Raw genomic sequence first — 18998 nt, forward strand, 5'->3', positions numbered from 1 at the left:
CATTTCAGTTTTGATAAGGAAGCTGTGCGTGTGTGTGTGTTGTATTTATTTAACATGTGGTCTAGTTCCCAATGTGTGTGTGTGCGTGTGCGTGTACACTCGGTGCTCAGTGCTGCGGTCGCTGCCATCGAGTCCACATCGCAACGACATCATCAGGTAATTAATTAACATTCATTAATTATGCTTCATAATCATATTTTCTATTTTCTCTTTTGTTTTTGTTGTAAAATCAGCCATTACGACAGCATCGAGGCCAAAACACACGCGATTGTGTTTTCATATGGTATTGGGCTGAAGTTGCTAGTGTATGATTTGTAGTAATAATATTACAAATCTACGAAGTAACTAAATTAGTAACTGAAGTTTTCAAATAATTGTTAGTGGAGTAAAAGTAACAATATTTGCATCTGAGATAGGGGTTTAAGATCCATCCTAACAGCCATACGATACGTACTGTATTACGATACATGGACCTAATCGGTTCATTATGGAGATCCGATACAGTAGCTATTCAGCAAATACATTACATCTGTGTGAAACATTTTAATAGTGCAGGTTTTTTAAGGGACGGCTGTATTATTATGGATATAAATGAGCAAACACAGTGATTCTCTGGCACATTGAACACATTGTGGACAAACCCACACCTTGACATGAACACATTATAGAAATAGAACAACACATGGTGATACATCACATTATAGAAATAGAACAACACATGGTGATACATCACATTATAGAAATAGAACAACACATGGTGATACATCACATTATAGAAATAGAACAACACATGGTGATACATCACATTATAGAAATAGAACAACACATGGTGATACATCACATTATAGAAATAGAACAACACATGGTGATACATCACATTATAGAAATAGAACACATGGTGATACATCACATTATAGAAATAGAACAACACATGGTGATACATCACATTATAGAAATAGAACAACACATGGTGATACATCACATTATAGAAATAGTCATCTAGGATCATCAGTAAACCATGAACCTGTCATCAGTCTAAGAAACAGAAAAGCCATTGTTTAGAGAGAGGAAGAATGCATTTAGAATGGAGGAGAGGAGAGGAGGAATGCATTTAGAATAGAGGAGAGGAGGAATGCATTTGGAAGAGAGGAGAGGAGGAATGCATTTGGAATAGAGGAGAGGAGGAATGCATTTGGAATGGAGAGGAGAGTAATCAACACAAACATTTTACATAGCTCGCTGACACTCGTGTGCGTCACTGGATTGTTGAAATCACCTGACTGTTGACATTTATCACTGTCGACTAAAACTATGACACAAAAGGTCCATCGGTTTCCTTTTTTCACAGACGAAAACTAAATGAAAACTAAGCTATGATGACTAAAACTAAGACTAAATATACCGACAATTTCGTCGACCTAGTCATGTAAAATGTGCTCTATATATAAAGTTGAGTTGATTTGAACAAATAGAAACTAGACTAAAATGTTAGGAAGGGACTAGTGGACAAGAGATCCAGTATAAGTAATTTTACCCTTGGTTGCATGCTGAAAGCAGCAGATCTACAAGCTCACAATGCATCGCGTTTGCAGACTCCTCTTTTATGTATCTGATGTATATCACATGTGTTGTTCTTGCTTGCTGTAAGTCGCTCTGCATTAAAGGGACAATAAACCCTTTTTGCATAAGGATATATGTTAATGACCTTTAGAAGCATTAGAACACTTTCCTGGGGGTCTTTATGTGTGTAATTTGTGGTTTTAGATATTTTAGATTGTAGCAGTGAGCCTGCAGTGTCTCTGATGTCATGGACACTGGGCTCACTTCCTTCCTGGACTACAATTTGCATAATGCTTTGGTGCACTGCTCCTCCTTGTGGATAGGGGGAGGGGCTGTCTTACTGAGACAACATGTAGTCCAAGGACTGTCTAAAGAGGACGGGACGCGAAGACCGTAGGCCAAGGGCGCCGCCATGTTGCTCACATGGTGCTCCATGGAAGGAAAGAAACATGCGCAGTTGAGACCAAGGAAGCTGAACGCGGAAGTGTTGGCTGCATATAGCCCAGTGCGCATGTTTCTTTCCTTCCACGGAGCACCATGTGAGCAACATGGCGTCGCCCTTACGGTCTTCGCGTCTCGTCCTTTTTAGACAGCCCTTGATGTAGTCCAGGAAGGAAGTGAGCCCAGTGTCCATGACATCAGAGACACTGGGCTCACTGCTACAATCTAAAATATCTAAAATGTATATTTTTCCGTTTAAGAGCATCTGATGAATGTCTACATTGTAAATTCTAAAATGTGCTCGTGAATCGGTGCAGTTCCGGGTCCCGTCGTCCACCAGAGGGTGCTACAGTACAGCTGCAGTTCCGGGTCCCGTCGGAACTACCCATTCAGACCACTAGGGGGTGCCAGCGGTCTGCAGCACCATGAACCACAGCGTGAACGTGTCGGAGGTCTTCATGGTCTTCGCCACGTACACGACCCTCGTCCTCCTCAAGATGATGATGATGTCATTCCTCACCGCCTTCTACCGCGGACTGCGTGGGGTAACTGCACACTCCGTAATATGAATGTAAAGGTTGAAAAAAAACCATTGTGGGATAAAATAAATAAATAAATAGCATGCAGTTTAAATTAGATTGGATTGTTATGTTGTTGTTGTATGTAATAGTAATAATAATAATAATAATAATCATGATAATTCCTTCAGGCCTTTGAGAATCCAGAAGACATCGCAGACACGAGACAGGGGGAGAAATCCAGACAGATGAGAACTCATCCTGATGTAGAACGAATGAGAAGGTAATATAATACTACTACTAGTACTACTGATAATACTACTACTAGTACTACTGATAATACTACTGTGTATCTGTACTACAGGGCATTAGGAGGTGTATCTGCCCATTAGGAGGTGTATCTGCCCCTACAGGGCATTAGGAGGTGTATCTGCCCATTAGGAGGTGTATCTGCCCCTACAGGGCATTAGGAGGTGTATCTGCCCATTAGGAGGTGTATCTGCCCCTACAGGGCATTAGGAGGTGTATCTGCCCCTACAGGGCATTAGGAGGTGTATCTGCCCATTAGGAGGTGTATCTGCCCCTACAGGGCATTAGGAGGTGTATCTGCCCCTACAGGGCATTAGGAGGTGTAATTGCCCATTAGGAGGTGTATCTGCCCCTACAGGGCATTAGGAGGCCTTATAGGTTAAACCAAAACCTTGAGAAACACTGATTGGCCTGCCGTATTCTGTGTTCTGATTGGTCCAGGTGTCACCAGAACGACCTGGAGAACATCATTCCCTTCGTTCTGATTGGCCTGATGTATTCTCTAACCTCGCCGGACGTGGAGATTGCAGAGGTCCACTTCCGCGTCTTCATGGTGGCCCGGGTCTGTCACACGGTGAGTTATAACATACGGAACCGGATCTGTCACACGGTGAGTTATAACATACGGAACCGGATCTGTCACACGGTGAGTTATAACATACGGAACCGGATCTGTCACGCGGTGAGTTATAACATACGGAACCGGATCTGTCACACGGTGAGTTATAACATACGGAACCGGATCTGTCACGCGGTGAGTTATAACATACGGAACCGGATCTGTCACGCGGTGAGTTATAACATACGGAACCGGATCTGTCACACGGTGAGTTATAACATACGGAATCGGATCTGGATCTATCACACGGTGAGTTATAAAGACCCGATCTAGAAACTCCATCTTATGTATGATCCTATAGATGACTCTTTATACAGTATGTGATGTATCACCATGTGGTGTTCTATTTCTATAATGTGATGTATCACCATGTGTTGTTCTATTTCTATAATGTGATGTATCACCATGTGGTGTTCTATTTCTATAATGTGATGTATCACCATGTGTTGTTCTATTTCTATAATGTGATGTATCACCATGTGGTGTTCTATTTCTATAATGTGATGTATCACCATGTGGTGTTCTATTTCTATAATGTGATGTATCACCATGTGGTGTTCTATTTCTATAATGTGATGTATCACCATGTGTTGTTCTATTTCTATAATGTGATGTATCACCATGTGTTGTTCTATTTCTATAATGTGATGTATCACCATGTGGTGTTCTATTTCTATAATGTGATGTATCACCATGTGTTGTTCTATTTCTATAATGTGATGTATCGCACCATGTGTTGTTCTATTTCTATAATGTGATGTATCGCACCATGTGTTGTTCTATTTCTATAATGTGATGTATCGCACCATGTGTTGTTCTATTTCTATAATGTGATGTATCACCATGTGTTGTTCTATTTCTATAATGTGATGTATCGCACCATGTGTTGTTCTATTTCTATAATGTGATGTATCACCATGTGTTCTATTTCTATAATGTGATGTATCGCACCATGTGTTGTTCTATTTCTATAATGTGATGTATCGCACCATGTGTTGTATCACCATGTGTTGTTCTATTTCTATAATGTGATGTATCACCATGTGTTGTTCTATTTCTATAATGTGATGTATCACCATGTGTTGTTCTATTTCTATAATGTGATGTATCACCATGTGTTGTTCTATTTCTATAATGTGATGTATCACCATGTGTTGTTCTATTTCTATAATGTGATGTATCACCATGTGTTGTTCTATTTCTATAATGTGATGTATCACCATGTGTTGTTCTATTTCTATAATGTGATGTATCACCATGTGTTGTTCTATTTCTATAATGTGATGTATCACCATGTGTTGTTCTATTTCTATAATGTGATGTATCACCATGTGTTGTTCTATTTCTATAATGTGATGTATCGCCATGTGTTGTTCTATTTCTATAATGTGATGTATCACCATGTGTTGTTATATTTCTATAATGTGATGTATCGCACCATGTGTTGTTCTATTTCTATAATGTGATGTATCACCATGTGTTGTTCTATTTCTATAATGTGATGTATCACCATGTGTTCTATTTCTATAATGTGATGTATCACCATGTGTTGTTCTATTTCTATAATGTGATGTATCACCATGTGTTGTTCTATTTCTATAATGTGATGTATCACCATGTGTTATTCTATTTCTATAATGTGATGTATCGCACCATGTGTTGTTCTATTTCTATAATGTGATGTATCACCATGTGGTGTTCTATTTCTATAATGTGATGTATCACCATGTGTTGTTCTATTTATATAATGTGATGTATCACCATGTGTTGTTATATTTCTATAATGTGATGTATCACCATGTGTTGTTCTATTTATATAATGTGATGTATCACCATGTGTTGTTATATTTCTATAATGTGATGTATCACCATGTGTTGTTCTATTTCTATAATGTGATGTATCACCATGTGTTGTTCTATTTCTATAATGTGATGTATCACCATGTGTTGTTCTATTTCTATAATGTGATGTATCACCATGTGTTGTTCTATTTCTATAATGTGATGTATCACCATGTGTTCTATTTCTATAATGTGATGTATCACCATGTGTTGTTCTATTTCTATAATGTGATGTATCACCATGTGTTGTTCTATTTCTATAATGTGATGTATCACCATGTGTTGTTCTATTTCTATAATGTGATGTATCACCATGTGTTGTTCTATTTCTATAATGTGATGTATCACCATGTGTTGTTCTATTTCTATAATGTGATGTATCACCATGTGGTGTTCTATTTCTATAATGTGATGTATCACCATGTGTTGTTATATTTCTATAATGTGATGTATCACCATGTGTTGTTCTATTTCTATAATGTGATGTATCGCACCATGTGTTGTTCTATTTCTATAATGTGATGTATCACCATGTGTTGTTCTATTTCTATAATGTGATGTATCACCATGTGTTGTTCTATTTCTATAATGTGATGTATCACCATGTGTTGTTCTATTTCTATAATGTGATGTATCGCACCATGTGTTGTTCTATTTCTATAATGTGATGTATCACCATGTGTTGTTCTATTTCTATAATGTGATGTATCACCATGTGTTGTTCTATTTCTATAATGTGATGTATCACCATGTGTTGTTCTATTTCTATAATGTGATGTATCGCACCATGTGTTGTTCTATTTCTATAATGTGATGTATCACCATGTGGTGTTCTATTTCTATAATGTGATGTATCACCATGTGTTGTTCTATTTCTATAATGTGATGTATCACCATGTGTTGTTATATTTCTATAATGTGATGTATCGCACCATGTGTTGTTCTATTTCTATAATGTGATGTATCACCATGTGTTGTTCTATTTCTATAATGTGATGTATCACCATGTGTTCTATTTCTATAATGTGATGTATCACCATGTGTTGTTCTATTTCTATAATGTGATGTATCACCATGTGTTGTTCTATTTCTATAATGTGATGTATCACCATGTGGTGTTCTATTTCTATAATGTGATGTATCACCATGTGTTGTTCTATTTCTATAATGTGATGTATCACCATGTGTTGTTCTATTTCTATAATGTGATGTATCACCACGTGTTGTTATATTTCTATAATGTGATGTATCACCACGTGTTGTTCTATTTCTATAATGTGATGTATCACCATGTGTTGTTCTATTTCTATAATGTGATGTATCACCATGTGTTGTTCTATTTCTATAATGTGATGTATCACCATGTGTTGTTCTATTTCTATAATGTGATGTATCACCATGTGTTGTTCTATTTCTATAATGTGATGTATCACCATGTGTTGTTCTATTTCTATAATGTGATGTATCACCATGTGTTGTTCTTGCTTACTGTAAATCTCTCTGGATTAAGAGCGTCTGATAAATGACTACAATGTAAATTAATGTTGTGCATTGTGTGTTCCGTCCACCAGGTGGCGTACGTGTGCCCTCTGCCCCAGCCCAGCAGAGTGTTGACCTGGTTGGTGGGAGTCCTGGTGACCTTCAGCATGGCCTACAGGGTCCTGAAGATGACCTTTCACCTCTAACCTTTCACCTCTGGTGACCTTAAGCATGGCCTACAGGGTCCTAAAGATGACCTTTCACCTCTGATGACCTTCAGCATGGCCTACAGGGTCCTGAAGATGACCTTTCACCTCTAACCTTTCACCTCTGGTGACCTTCAGCATGGCCTACAGGGTCCTGAAGATGACCTTTCACCTCTAACCTTTCACCTCTGGTGACCTTCAGCATGGCCTACAGGGTCCTGAAGATGACCTTTCACCTCTAACCTTTCACCTCTGGTAACCTTCAGCATGGCCTATAGGGTCCTAAAGATGACCTTTCACCTCTAGTGACCTTCAGCATGGCCTACAGGGTCCTGAAGATGACCTTTCACCTCTAACCTTTCACCTCTGGTGACCTTAAGCATGGCCTACAGGGTCCTAAAGATGACCTTTCACCTCTGATGACCTTCAGCATGGCCTACAGGGTCCTGAAGATGACCTTTCACCTCTAACCTTTCACCTCTGGTGACCTTCAGCATGGCCTACAGGGTAAAGTTCTCAAACTCTGCCCGAACCTGACCAGGCCCGACCAAGCCCGACCCGACCCGACGTTTTAGGGCCGGGCCGGGCCCAAAAAATATGCTAATTAGTCGGGCCGGGCCGAGCCTCGGGCTCTGTGATTTTCCGCAATTTTATTCTTTTTTTTTTTTTTTTTTTTTAAGTGTTATTATAATAAAAATAGCAATTCTGTTATTTGTGTAATGTGATTGTGTATACGTGTATGTATTTATTATGAAGAGGGCTGCGCTAGGGGATTCACTTGTGACAGGAGGACTGGAGACGGGGGTCGCATCGCACTGGCATTTCAGACTCGGAGGCCTCGTACACACATGTCAAACCATGTGACTTCCATTGGAAAAGCATTGAGAATGAGGCGGCCATGAAACACAGACAGAACAGATCATGTCAGTCCAGCATGTGTGTACGAGGCCAGAGCAGCATTGCAGCCTGCCCCGCGCGCAGGCAGTAGAGAACAGTGGACGGTGAGAGACTTGCTTGCTACCGCTGGTTTCCCTCTGGTTTGCGCACCAAACGAGCTACTAACCACCAGTTAACTTGCCAAGTTGCCATATGCTTAAATATTTTATAAAATCAATCGGATTATCACAGCTGAAGAAGCGTCAGGTCGTCATGTTGCACCGAGTCTCGTTAACCCAGCTGGCTGCGATGAATAAAACCTAATTATTAATCAACGTCACCAAACGATCCAGTGATATATAACTTAGCTACGCGTAAAGCAACTTCACTTCAGAGGAAACTAAGGGAGGGAGCTGCAGCTGCTATTCGTGTTTACTCACCAGTCACCACCACTGTATGGAATCCATTAGAATGATTGGAAATGGAAGTTATGGAACATTAATAGCCTATTCTAACGTGAGTTACATACATCCTTTATTTCGATAAATCCGTTGATCTCCGTTCTCACTTTCACACTGAAACATGGCGCCGCTGCATGCGCTGCTATTTAGTGCTGCTTTTTTTTCTCTCTCTTTTTTTCCTGTCGGGCTTTTGTCGGGCTTCGGGCTAAACATTATGGCAATTTTTAGGGTAGGGCCGAGCCTCGGGCCCACCCAGTTAGGGTAGGGTCGGGCCGGGCCATAATTTTTGGGCCCGTTGAGAACTTTACTACAGGGTCCTGAAGATGACCTTTCACCTCTAACCTTTCACCTCTGGTGACCTTCAGCATGGCCTACAGGGTCCTGAAGATGACCTTTCACCTCTAACCTTTCACCTCTGGTAACCTTCAGCATGGCCTATAGGGTCCTAAAGATGACCTTTCACCTCTAGTGACCTTCAGCATGGCCTACAGGGTCCTGAAGATGACCTTTCACCTCTAACCTTTCACCTCTGGTGACCTTCAGTATGGCCTATAGGGTCCTGAAGATGACCTTTCACCTCTAACCTTTCACCTCTGGTGACCTTCAGTATGGCCTACAGGGTCCTAAAGATGACCTTTCACCTCTGATGACCTTCAGCATGGCCTACAGGGTCCTGGAGATGACCTTTCACCTCTAACCTTTCACCTCTGGTAACCTTCAGCATGGCCTACAGCAGGGGTTCCAACCCGTGGGTCGCGACCCCTCGGGGGGTCGCCAAATGTATTTATTTTCTTTTTTTTTACAACTGAATGGCTGGAAAATGGAAATTAAGAGTTTACATAGTACGTGGTGCATGCATAAACTTTACTTAATGATTATATCTGGTTTCAGTATTCATTTATGATGTATTTTCTCTATTATTAAGGTTATTTTTGCAGTCAGTTTGTATTGGTCCTGAAGATGACCTTTCACCTCTAACGTTCTCCATTGCCTATAGCAGGGGTGGGCAATATTTCTTCCCAAGGGCCCAAATGAGAAACAGAAAATATGTAGGAGGGTCCGGGCCAAAAGGCTGAACTTAATTATGCATTATGAACATTTTATTTCTATATAAAAAGCAGTAAACGGCATTGTTTTTTTTTTTTTTTTAGATTTGTTTTTTTGCGGCTTACGCCTTTTATTAGTTTTTGAAGGGACAGAGAGTAGGCTGACAGGAAACGGGAGAGAGATGGGGGAAGACATGCAGTAAAGGCCGTTTCGGGCTCGGGAGTCGAACCCGCGGCACACTGCGACTGGATTACCAGTCGGGTGCCCAGACGGTTACGCCACCGCCTGGGCCAACGGCATTGTTTTGACAAGCTGGTAAGAGTATAATGTTGTTGGGCAATGAAAAGGTGAGGTTGCCTTAGTTACAAAAAAAATATTTATTCAAGCCACATTTCCAAAGCAATGGTGAACAAAATGTGAAACATTTGACTCAAATTATAGTGACTATTTTACGTCATGATAACCTCGCCTCACCAGGCTTTCCACCACCTCGGAGGAAAGCCTGGTCTCTGTTTCATTTAGGGTATATGATCAGCTCGGGAGCGGATGATTTTGTTACGTCATGTTGTAGTATTGTTTTGTAGTCGACAGGCAGGAACAACAAACACGAACTTCCTTTTCCCTCAAACCGGAAGAATAACAAAAAATCACACCCGTGTGAACCGAGTGGTGCAACTCCCCCCCCCCCCCCCCCCCCCCCACTCTCTCTCTCTCTCATTAGCAGGCAACAGTGCAGCACTATCGCTCTCTCTGTTTCTAGCGCCCCTACTGGTGCTCATTGACGGTACATACTGGTGCTCAATAACGTCACATAGGTGGGTGAAAACAGACACACGGACATTGCTGGTTGTAGGAGTGGTTGCACTACTCAAAAAAGCTCTCGTAGCTGCAGCTTTTATTGATTGATTATTGAGAAAAATCGGTTTGAGGGAAAAGGAAGTTCGGGTCTGTTGTTCCTGCCTGTCGACTACAAAACAATACTACAACATGACGTAACGATATCATCCGCTCCCGCCCGGATCATATACCGAAATGAAATGGTGCCCAGGCTAACGTCATGATGGATGATGTACGATAAGAGCGCCCGCCCTCACTTCACATGGGTGTGATTCTTTTTGCTTTCTACTGTAAATACTAGCCTTATATTTTAACAATGAGAACATTAGAGGTAGCTCTCTTAATAGTTGTTCTTCCATTCGGAGGAGCCTGGAGGCATCGGTAACACTTTCACAACCCAGGAGGAGGACCCTGGAGGCATCTAACACTTTCACAACCCAGCGTGAGATGATTGTTGAGTCACAACCATTAAACAACAACGACGTTCTGAAAACACAACAGAGACTTGGCAGGCAATGTATGTTGATGTGTGGACGTTCTGCCAGATATTTACTTTACTTTAGATTTACTGTGCAGAAAACGGACGATCCATGTAAAGCCCAAGCATTCTGAACTTATGAAGCATGCCACATTCTGCGCCTAGCGTGTTGTGGAGCTGCGTGCTCAGCTGGGCTTCATGGCTATTTGCATTCACCGATGTTGTTGTCACCAATAAATCCAAAAAGGAGGGCGGTGTCGTGGAAGTTTAGAGATAAACATTGTAAGAATACTCCAAGTGTTTTATGACGTCACTGTCCCATGTGGTGAATGCCTTGTGGCTATGTTGGGGGTTGTCGTGTGGGAGAAGAGAAGAGCTATATAAGCTGTCGGTTGTTGACACTCGGGGAGTCAGACTGGGGTTTCCATACATGGGGTTGGTTCATGTAAGTCTTGTCTCCTTGCTCGAGTAAAATCTCTATACTCTATAACTCAGACTTCTTGTGTTGCCTCATTATTCATTGTTGTGATTTGGTTTTGAGCATATGTCCACAGATTCCATCACAATTTGGAGGTCCCACCGAGATGTGCTGTGCTTGGCGGGTCGGCCTGGGGTAAAGTTCTGTCTTTCGGCTGGGCCGACGTCGCGCAAGTGAGTATATGGGTCTGTTTGGGTGTTCAGAAAATGAGGTATTGCTTTTATTCAGAGTTTTAAAGTATAGTGATGAAGTTGGTTGTGATCACAATTGTTTTTTTTGGATGGCCTATATTAAAGAGGGAAACTGTGAAGTTTTGCCTTTCATATGTACATATGAGAGATGGGGGAACAGAGTTTGGTTGGTTGAATGACTCAAGACATGAGGTCTGACGAATGGTAGGGAATAAAGTAGTCTATTCAACAAACCATTCATTAAGTTGCCTGCTGTCTAATAGGGGGACAAGAGATCCTGCCAGGGTATCCTGTTGTTTTAAGAAACAACGAAAGTTGGCTAGCCAGTGTGTGAATGTAGGCCTACGGTGTTTGAGTGTTTGAGTGTGTTTGCCTATCTGCCTGTGTGTGTGTGACTGTGAGTGAGGCAAGGTGTCAGGATGGCAGGGAGAGAATATGTGGAAATGGGAGATTTTAATGATCTAAAATGGAGATACATAATTCTCGAGTCGAGAAAACGGAAATAGTTCCATAATATGGATGAAAGTAAGGATGTGAAACGAAGGAGAGTGTGAGAGTGGTATGGTTTCATTTTTTTCTTGGCATATTATATTTGGTGTGTTGGAATTATAAGATATTCTATTTTAGATATTGTTACTGTGTAATTTGTGGAGTTAAATTAAATCGGAATGAAATAGTGCGCCTATCGTAGTTAAATCTATGAACTACATTTTATATGTGGGGGCAAAGTAATTTTGATGGACGGAAATACCTCATTTGAGCAGTTGAATGTCTGAATTAGTTTATTTTTCTTCCTCCTATATGGCTCCCTGCAAGGGGAGTAGTCATAAAGTTTAGGATTGTTTCTATGTAGAAAAACAAAATGTAATCTAAATTCCCCAGGCAGGCCATGCCCTGATTAATATTGTAAGTTAGTTTAAGAGAAAATACGTGACGTGTTGTATGAGTATGTTATGGGTAGTCTTGTAAATCGCTCCGGTTTGAGAGCGTATGTGCTAGAGCCTCAGGGAGGTTTAAAATTGAATTGGCTTTCATTTGGGGTCCAAGATGAAATTAGAAGGTCCAAGCTAGGTAGATGAGATATATTTCTCATTGTAAATGATCACATTTAGGACATTTCATATCCTTTGTAAAATTAGGTATAGGTTAATGTGGGTTGTTAAGCCTACAGGTTTTTATCTTAGTCAAAAACAATATAGCTGCATGGGTAATTTGATTCATTTCTATGGTGGTTTGTTTTTGAGTTACAGATTGATACTGTCAGTAGGTTTCTAATTTCTTTGTTTTACACTTTCCTGTGTGGATGGTGTGAGAGAGACAGTATTGAATGTTTTCCTTGAAGTGAGTTTATACTCATTCTGTGGGGACGGTATGCACATGAGTATGCATGTCTGTGACTGAGGGGAGACACAGCAAAAGCGTGTCACAGTGTGACTGTGTGAAGTTTAGTGTCTAGTGTCTGGATTATTCACTATTTAGTGGATATGATCGACACAGGGATAATCCCAGTGGACATTGTCCAAGAGAAATGTTCAGTTTCATGCAAGGATATTTTGAAGATTCAAAAAATATATTGGGCTGTGTAAGAAATTGTGGACATGTCAGATTGAGAATAATAGTATGTTGTTGATTGAGAAAAGGAAAAGCAATAGTGACAGAATAATGGTGTTAAACTGTTTGAGGTTGAAGATAAAAGCATGTGGCCCGAATTGCCTTGGTAAAAATAGGAGGTTAAAGAAGTGGTGTCTGCCTTTGTGTGCCAGGCCGGTGGCTGCGACAGCTAGTAGCTACAGCTGTTCAAAGCTTCTTCATCTTTGGTGGCGTACAGACAACAACTGTCTTGGTTCCACATGCAGTCTCGTCCAAAAGTAACTATGGTTCATATCGACATGCACCGGTATGTGCCCCCAGGTGTCGGCTTCGGCCATATTCTGGGGTCACTGGGACAATCACCAGCTGCCTTAGCTGTCCCAAGCCTCAGGGGGGGGGTGTAGTAGTGGTTAGTTGAGGTAGTCAACAGGGAGAAACAGCTGGTGGTCTATGTAGAGATCTTAGGTAATTAAATAGAGTGAGTAATTAGTATACCAGGTTGGTGTTGTAATCTACAGTATGTCTTAAAGTATAAATCTGCAGTGTACGATTTCTAAAAATATATACCAATGTATTGTCATATTAGGGGGGGGAATCCCCGCAGGTCAGAATGGGTTAAGTTGCTAAAGGAGGAGCAGCACATGTGGTGGTTTTGGTAGCTTAAATGAGTTAAGTGCATTGTAAAACATTGTCTTTGTCAGAATGAGGAGCTGAACGAAATTTGGGTAGATAGTGGCATAGTCTATTAACTTCACTATAAATTATAGTGCAGGGTTAAGCCCTCATGGAAATGGAATTATAATAATACATGATATTGTTACAATAAGCGTATCAGCCTACCTCATCCTGATGGAGTCAGAGTTGGGTGTAACGAGTAACGGAAAATCGTTACTGTAACGACACTACTTTGGTCGGTAGCGAGTAATATAACGACACTACCCTCCAAAATTGATAATCATACTACAGTTACTGGTTGCTTTAGTGCTGCAGTTACTGAATTGCGTCATGTGGCTGTTTTTCAGCAGTGTTGCTTTGGATTAATGCACACAACAAAGATGAGTTGAACATGAACAATAATGGTGCGCTGGATTCGCGGACTAGAACATGTCAAATTTATGTCGTTTCGGTATTAAAATATCCGCAGGAGCACTGCTCAGTGCTCACAGCGTCTCTTTCACTGTCAACCCCACTGTCACAGAGACGGAGCAGTTGGGTGTTGCCATGTCCGCTTATTATAAGCGCTTTAGGGCTTGTATTATAATAGCCTAGTCAGGCTTCTTTTGGGCTTGTTTCCATAGACATGGCTGCTTGTTTCTCTTCCAAAATCTGGCAACACTGCCGGTCGGGAGGGTCTTGTTGTTGTAGAACGCATGTGCCCTCTCAGAGTCACAATCACTAGTTAGTGAATGCAGAGATGAATAAACCAGATATGCCGACATGAAAAACTACATTTAATGAGCATGTGACAGTATTATGAGATTAGTTTGAAGGGCAGGGGAAAAGAAAAAAGTTAAAATATGGGAGAGGTCATAACAGCTACAACTACAAAATTGCAAAATTTAGTATGCAAAGGATTGCAATATTATGGAAAGATAAATGTACAACTGTCAACAAAGCTTCATCCTGTTCCGTTGAGAAGAGGATACCACGATCAAATCCAACCTACTGGTTTTGTTTTTTTTCCAGTATGAGGGGGGTTGATACAACGTACTGAACATTGAACATTGGTCACTAAATGGACATTGATGAACTGACATTGTGAGATGGAAAACACTGGCGGACTGGGAATCGCTGAAAAACTGGGAGTACGATTCTTGAACCAACCTGCTTGTGACAACTGAGTGCAAAGGAAGCTATTTCTGTGACTGATTGTGTTTCTCTGCAATGATGGAGGGATGAGGTGAAGCCGACAGGTGTACATTGGGATCAAAATGATAGTGAGTGAGTAGAGTTGCGTTTGTGTAGTTGTAGCTGCTATGGAAAACAGTAGGTTGTGGTTGCTGTGAGTGACAGGACGTAAACTTATCTTAAAAGAGAACTGGGGGGTTCCAGCTGTCGCAAGGCATTTGTCTGAGTTCCTCCGACATGGTTAATAGTGGAGACAATAAAACCCCCCTCCTGAATGTTAATGATTTTACAACATGGTCAAGCCACAGTACTATAATCAGCTGCTCAGAGCTAGCTTTGCTGAGTGATGAGGCCAGGGGGCGGGAGCCTAACTCCTGTTTCTGTAGCGTGAGGCATCTGATGTACAAGTACACCCCCTGGACATGACGCTAGTGTGTGTCGGTTGGTATGACCCGGCCGGGGATTGAACCCCGACTCTCAGTTTCACCTAACCACGAGGCCACTGAACTGAATTGGTCAGAGTTGAGGTACTACAATACTAATATAAATTAGTGCAGTTCAATAGTACAGTATTACATGAGAAATAGGTATGTGTGTGCACTCAAATAAGAAGTTGAACAGTTAGAATTCTACTGCAGTCATATAGGTCACGTCGAGGTAAAATAATCAGTCACTATCCATACAGTATCAGAGGGAAATCTCTATGGGAGGGAAATCTCTATGGAAAAAATGCAGCTGAGTCTAAGACAGGGGCGCTGCAGATGTTTCTTGATTCCGCTGGGAAAGCGGCGGTGTACCATTTTGCGGAAATGTTGGATCAAAATCCGTCACATAATCACAAAATGGGGTTGTATAGTGATCCGTCCCTGTTATGTCATCAACAATGGAACAGAGTAAAATCAGTCAAACTCTACATAGTATTGTATCGGTTAGAGAATTAATTAGGATAAGTACAGTATATTGAGGCCTAGTTTTGTTAAATACCAAGTAATTTGAATAGTATTAGTGTAATGTGTGTCACAGAAGCGGAAAGTGTTTTCGGCATCAACCCTTCAATACAGTTCAGTCAGACAACTCAAGGAGGATGTAATATATATATTTATTGATGTAAGATAATCAATGCAATATATCTGTTATGGTTTGGCGATGTATTGGATCTGTTTTTTTAGGTACTCAGGTCAAGCGCATCAGTCCCGACCATAGGGACTCTGAAACCCCCGTACCTAAACAGTAGATCCAAAACGAAAGCAGAATTGAGTGCAGGTTGTGTGACAGCAGCACGCTGATACAACAACAGTAAGCGAGCAAGCAGGAGGATAAATGCAAAACCTTCGGTTTGAGAGATTGGGTGAGCTGTGATTGGCTGAGTGAATCATGTGGATGAGAGCCTGATGCTGCGGTGGTCCAATTAACGGTTATAAGGGAAAAGACATTGACATCAGGGCAAGAAAATAGTGATTAAAGGACTACTATTGTGTGAGTTAAATTTGAAACGTACTGTACTAGGATAACCTGTTTACATGGTCAATATGATCAAGCCGGAATAGGCTAGGCTTATATTTATGAGTTATACATTGTTCGATTATTCAAAAGGTCCGATAAGGGGCTGTATACCACAGATTAGATAAGGGACCTAAGTTAGGAAAGTGTTTTAGCATTACATATTGGTCTGACCACATATGGCCGGTGTGAACATTTTTTAAATAATGGTTGATGCTCTGTAAGCTGTTTTGTGTCATCATAGGGATATATCCGGGAAAATAATAAAAACAGGGAATAATAGTGGATCACGGTCGTGATGTCTGGCAAGTCATTGTTTCGGGTGACGCCCCGGAAATAAAGACAAAGTATGGAAATACATGTGTGTTTCCTGTACAAATGTTATGTTTTGATTCAGTTTATGATTAGGTCCAAGAAGGAGGAGGCGAGCAGATGCGTGTTGTGTCATGAGATTGATTTATTGATCCCTCACATGTGTGTAGCATGGTTACTAATGGAATGACTAACCTAATTGTGCATGCGCGTCGAAAGTGTATATATCGCTGTAATTACAGGGAAAAGTATCATTGGATTGTGGAAATCAGATCTGTGAGTATTAAATGCAAGTGTCATGAGATTGATTTATTGATCCCTCACATGTGTGTAGCATGGTTACTAATGGAATGACTAACCTAATTGTGCATGCGCGTCGAAAGTGTATATATCGCTGTAATTACAGGGAAAAGTATCATTGGATTGTGGAAATCAGATCTGTGAGTATTAAATGCAACATTTTGATGTTCTGAAGAGATTTCCTTGATACTGCTGTATGTTATATTGTAGTTATATTGTCATGGCTGGCTCTTGTTATGACAAAATTAGGAGCGGAAAGGTGAACAATATGTGTGTATTAAATGATAGGCCTATACAAAGAAACTAAAGCAGTACATAGACATAACAAATGCTGTGTGTACTAAGGAGACGGGATAATGTATTTTAGGAGATGGTCAGAATGTCAGATGGTAGACAGCTGTATCAACAGTCTATAAAGTAACAGCTGACTGGTATATATATATGTGTCCATGTTAAAAGTATTATCATATTCCCGTCATATTACAAAGTGTTGAGTCCACCGTCAACACTCTAGATAGACTAGATAGAGTAGGGCTTTTTAAAAAATTGGTTTGTAGTATGTTTTTTCCAGCTCCATATGATCCTATGAAGACGACAACATGAATGATGATGATGATGAATGATGATGATGATGATGATGATGATGTGCGATCATGTCTGCTACTATGACACTGATGTTCCTAAATGAGAGTGCTGTTAGCACTCTGGACTCTGAACCCGGCGATCATGTGCGGCATGTGCTCCGGGAACGTCACCTGTCGGTGACAACTTCTGGTCTTTTGGGAGGCCGTGACGTGTGCTGTTCTGTTGAAAATGGCCAATCTGCAAACTCGCAACATGTCTGGGCCCTGCACATTGCGTGAAGGAACTAAAAAAAAAAAACTTTCGGTTTGGCTTGCTCCTCAAAGTGGGCTGATGGACAATTCTGAATGGACACACTATGGTGCTGAGATGTTTTCTTGGGTCCAATGTCGGCAACGGTTATTGTATGTTTAATTTGGCGTTGCCTTATTTGTTTGTTGTTATAAAACCATTGTGTCACTGTATATTGATTTATGTTTGTGCCTGAATACCTGTGTATTCTGATGTGTTTTGTTTTATATACTATGTTGTTGATTTTATGTTTTTATCATGTCGTAAGCCATGTGGTGGTCGTTTTCTCTTATGAGATAGGCCGGTGTAGGAATTTTCCCAGAACGTTACGAGATAATGTTGTATGAAAAGGGGTTTTTCGCCTGCCCGTACGATATGAGTGAGTGTTTATTTTGTGTTCCAGGTTTTTTGCTTGCATCTGCAATGTACTGATAAAATGGTGTTTATGAGTTTTTAAATGTTTAAAAGTGGGGTAATGTCGTGGAAGTTTAGAGATAAACATTGTAAGAATACTCCAAGTGTTTTATGACGTCACTGTCCCATGTGGTGAATGCCTTGTGGCTATGTTGGGGGTTGTCGTGTGGGAGAAGAGAAGAGCTATATAAGCTGTCGGTTGTTGACACTCGGGGAGTCAGACTGGGGTTTCCATACATGGGGTTGGTTCATGTAAGTCTTGTCTCCTTGCTCGAGTAAAATCTCTATACTCTATAACTCAGACTTCTTGTGTTGCCTCATTATTCATTGTTGTGATTTGGTTTTGAGCATATGTCCACAGATTCCATCACAGCGGTGAAGGAAGGAAGACAGGTTCTCAATCACATGCAATTCACGCGCACAGTTGACGTGCAGATTGCGTGCACTGTGAGAATAAATGGGCTTCAAAATAAAAGCAATGCGGTTTTAGTCCACCCGTAAGGTAATTAGAAAGTAGCTTTCATTTTCAAATTATCAAGTAATCTTTCGCGGGCCAGTCAGAGTCAGCCCGCGGGTCGTACAATGTCCAGTTTTGGCCTATAGACCGATTCAGAAATGGGTCTCATGGTCACAGCAAACATATTTCGTGTAGGCGAAGACGAAGATGGGCTATGCGGTGTAAACTCTTCTACTGAATGGTAGAGTGACTGATGTTAGTCTGCTCAAACGTTAGGCTACTCTTTTACCTGCTTTTTACTAACACTAACTTTACAAAGATGCTCCAGAACATCAGGATGAACCTGTGTAGTTTATGGCTGC

General features: G+C 40.9%; 1 protein-coding gene across 1 annotated transcript; it reads left to right on the forward strand.

The window, feature by feature from the left end:
* Positions 1-85: 85 nt before the first annotated feature.
* On the forward strand, positions 86-7113 carry LOC310879723 (microsomal glutathione S-transferase 1-like). The gene is made up of 5 exons (XM_083794552.1): positions 86-156; positions 2319-2546; positions 2711-2802; positions 3270-3402; positions 6861-7113. Exons 2-5 carry the CDS (start codon positions 2427-2429, stop codon positions 6972-6974), a joined length of 459 nt encoding a protein of 152 aa, XP_083650678.1. The 5' UTR covers positions 86-156; positions 2319-2426; the 3' UTR covers positions 6975-7113.
* Positions 7114-18998: the final 11885 nt, after the last annotated feature.

The sequence above is a fragment of the Protomyctophum parallelum genome (genome assembly GCF_964188405.1).
Source record: "Protomyctophum parallelum genome assembly, chromosome: 22".
Lineage (NCBI taxonomy): Eukaryota > Metazoa > Chordata > Actinopteri > Myctophiformes > Myctophidae > Protomyctophum > Protomyctophum parallelum.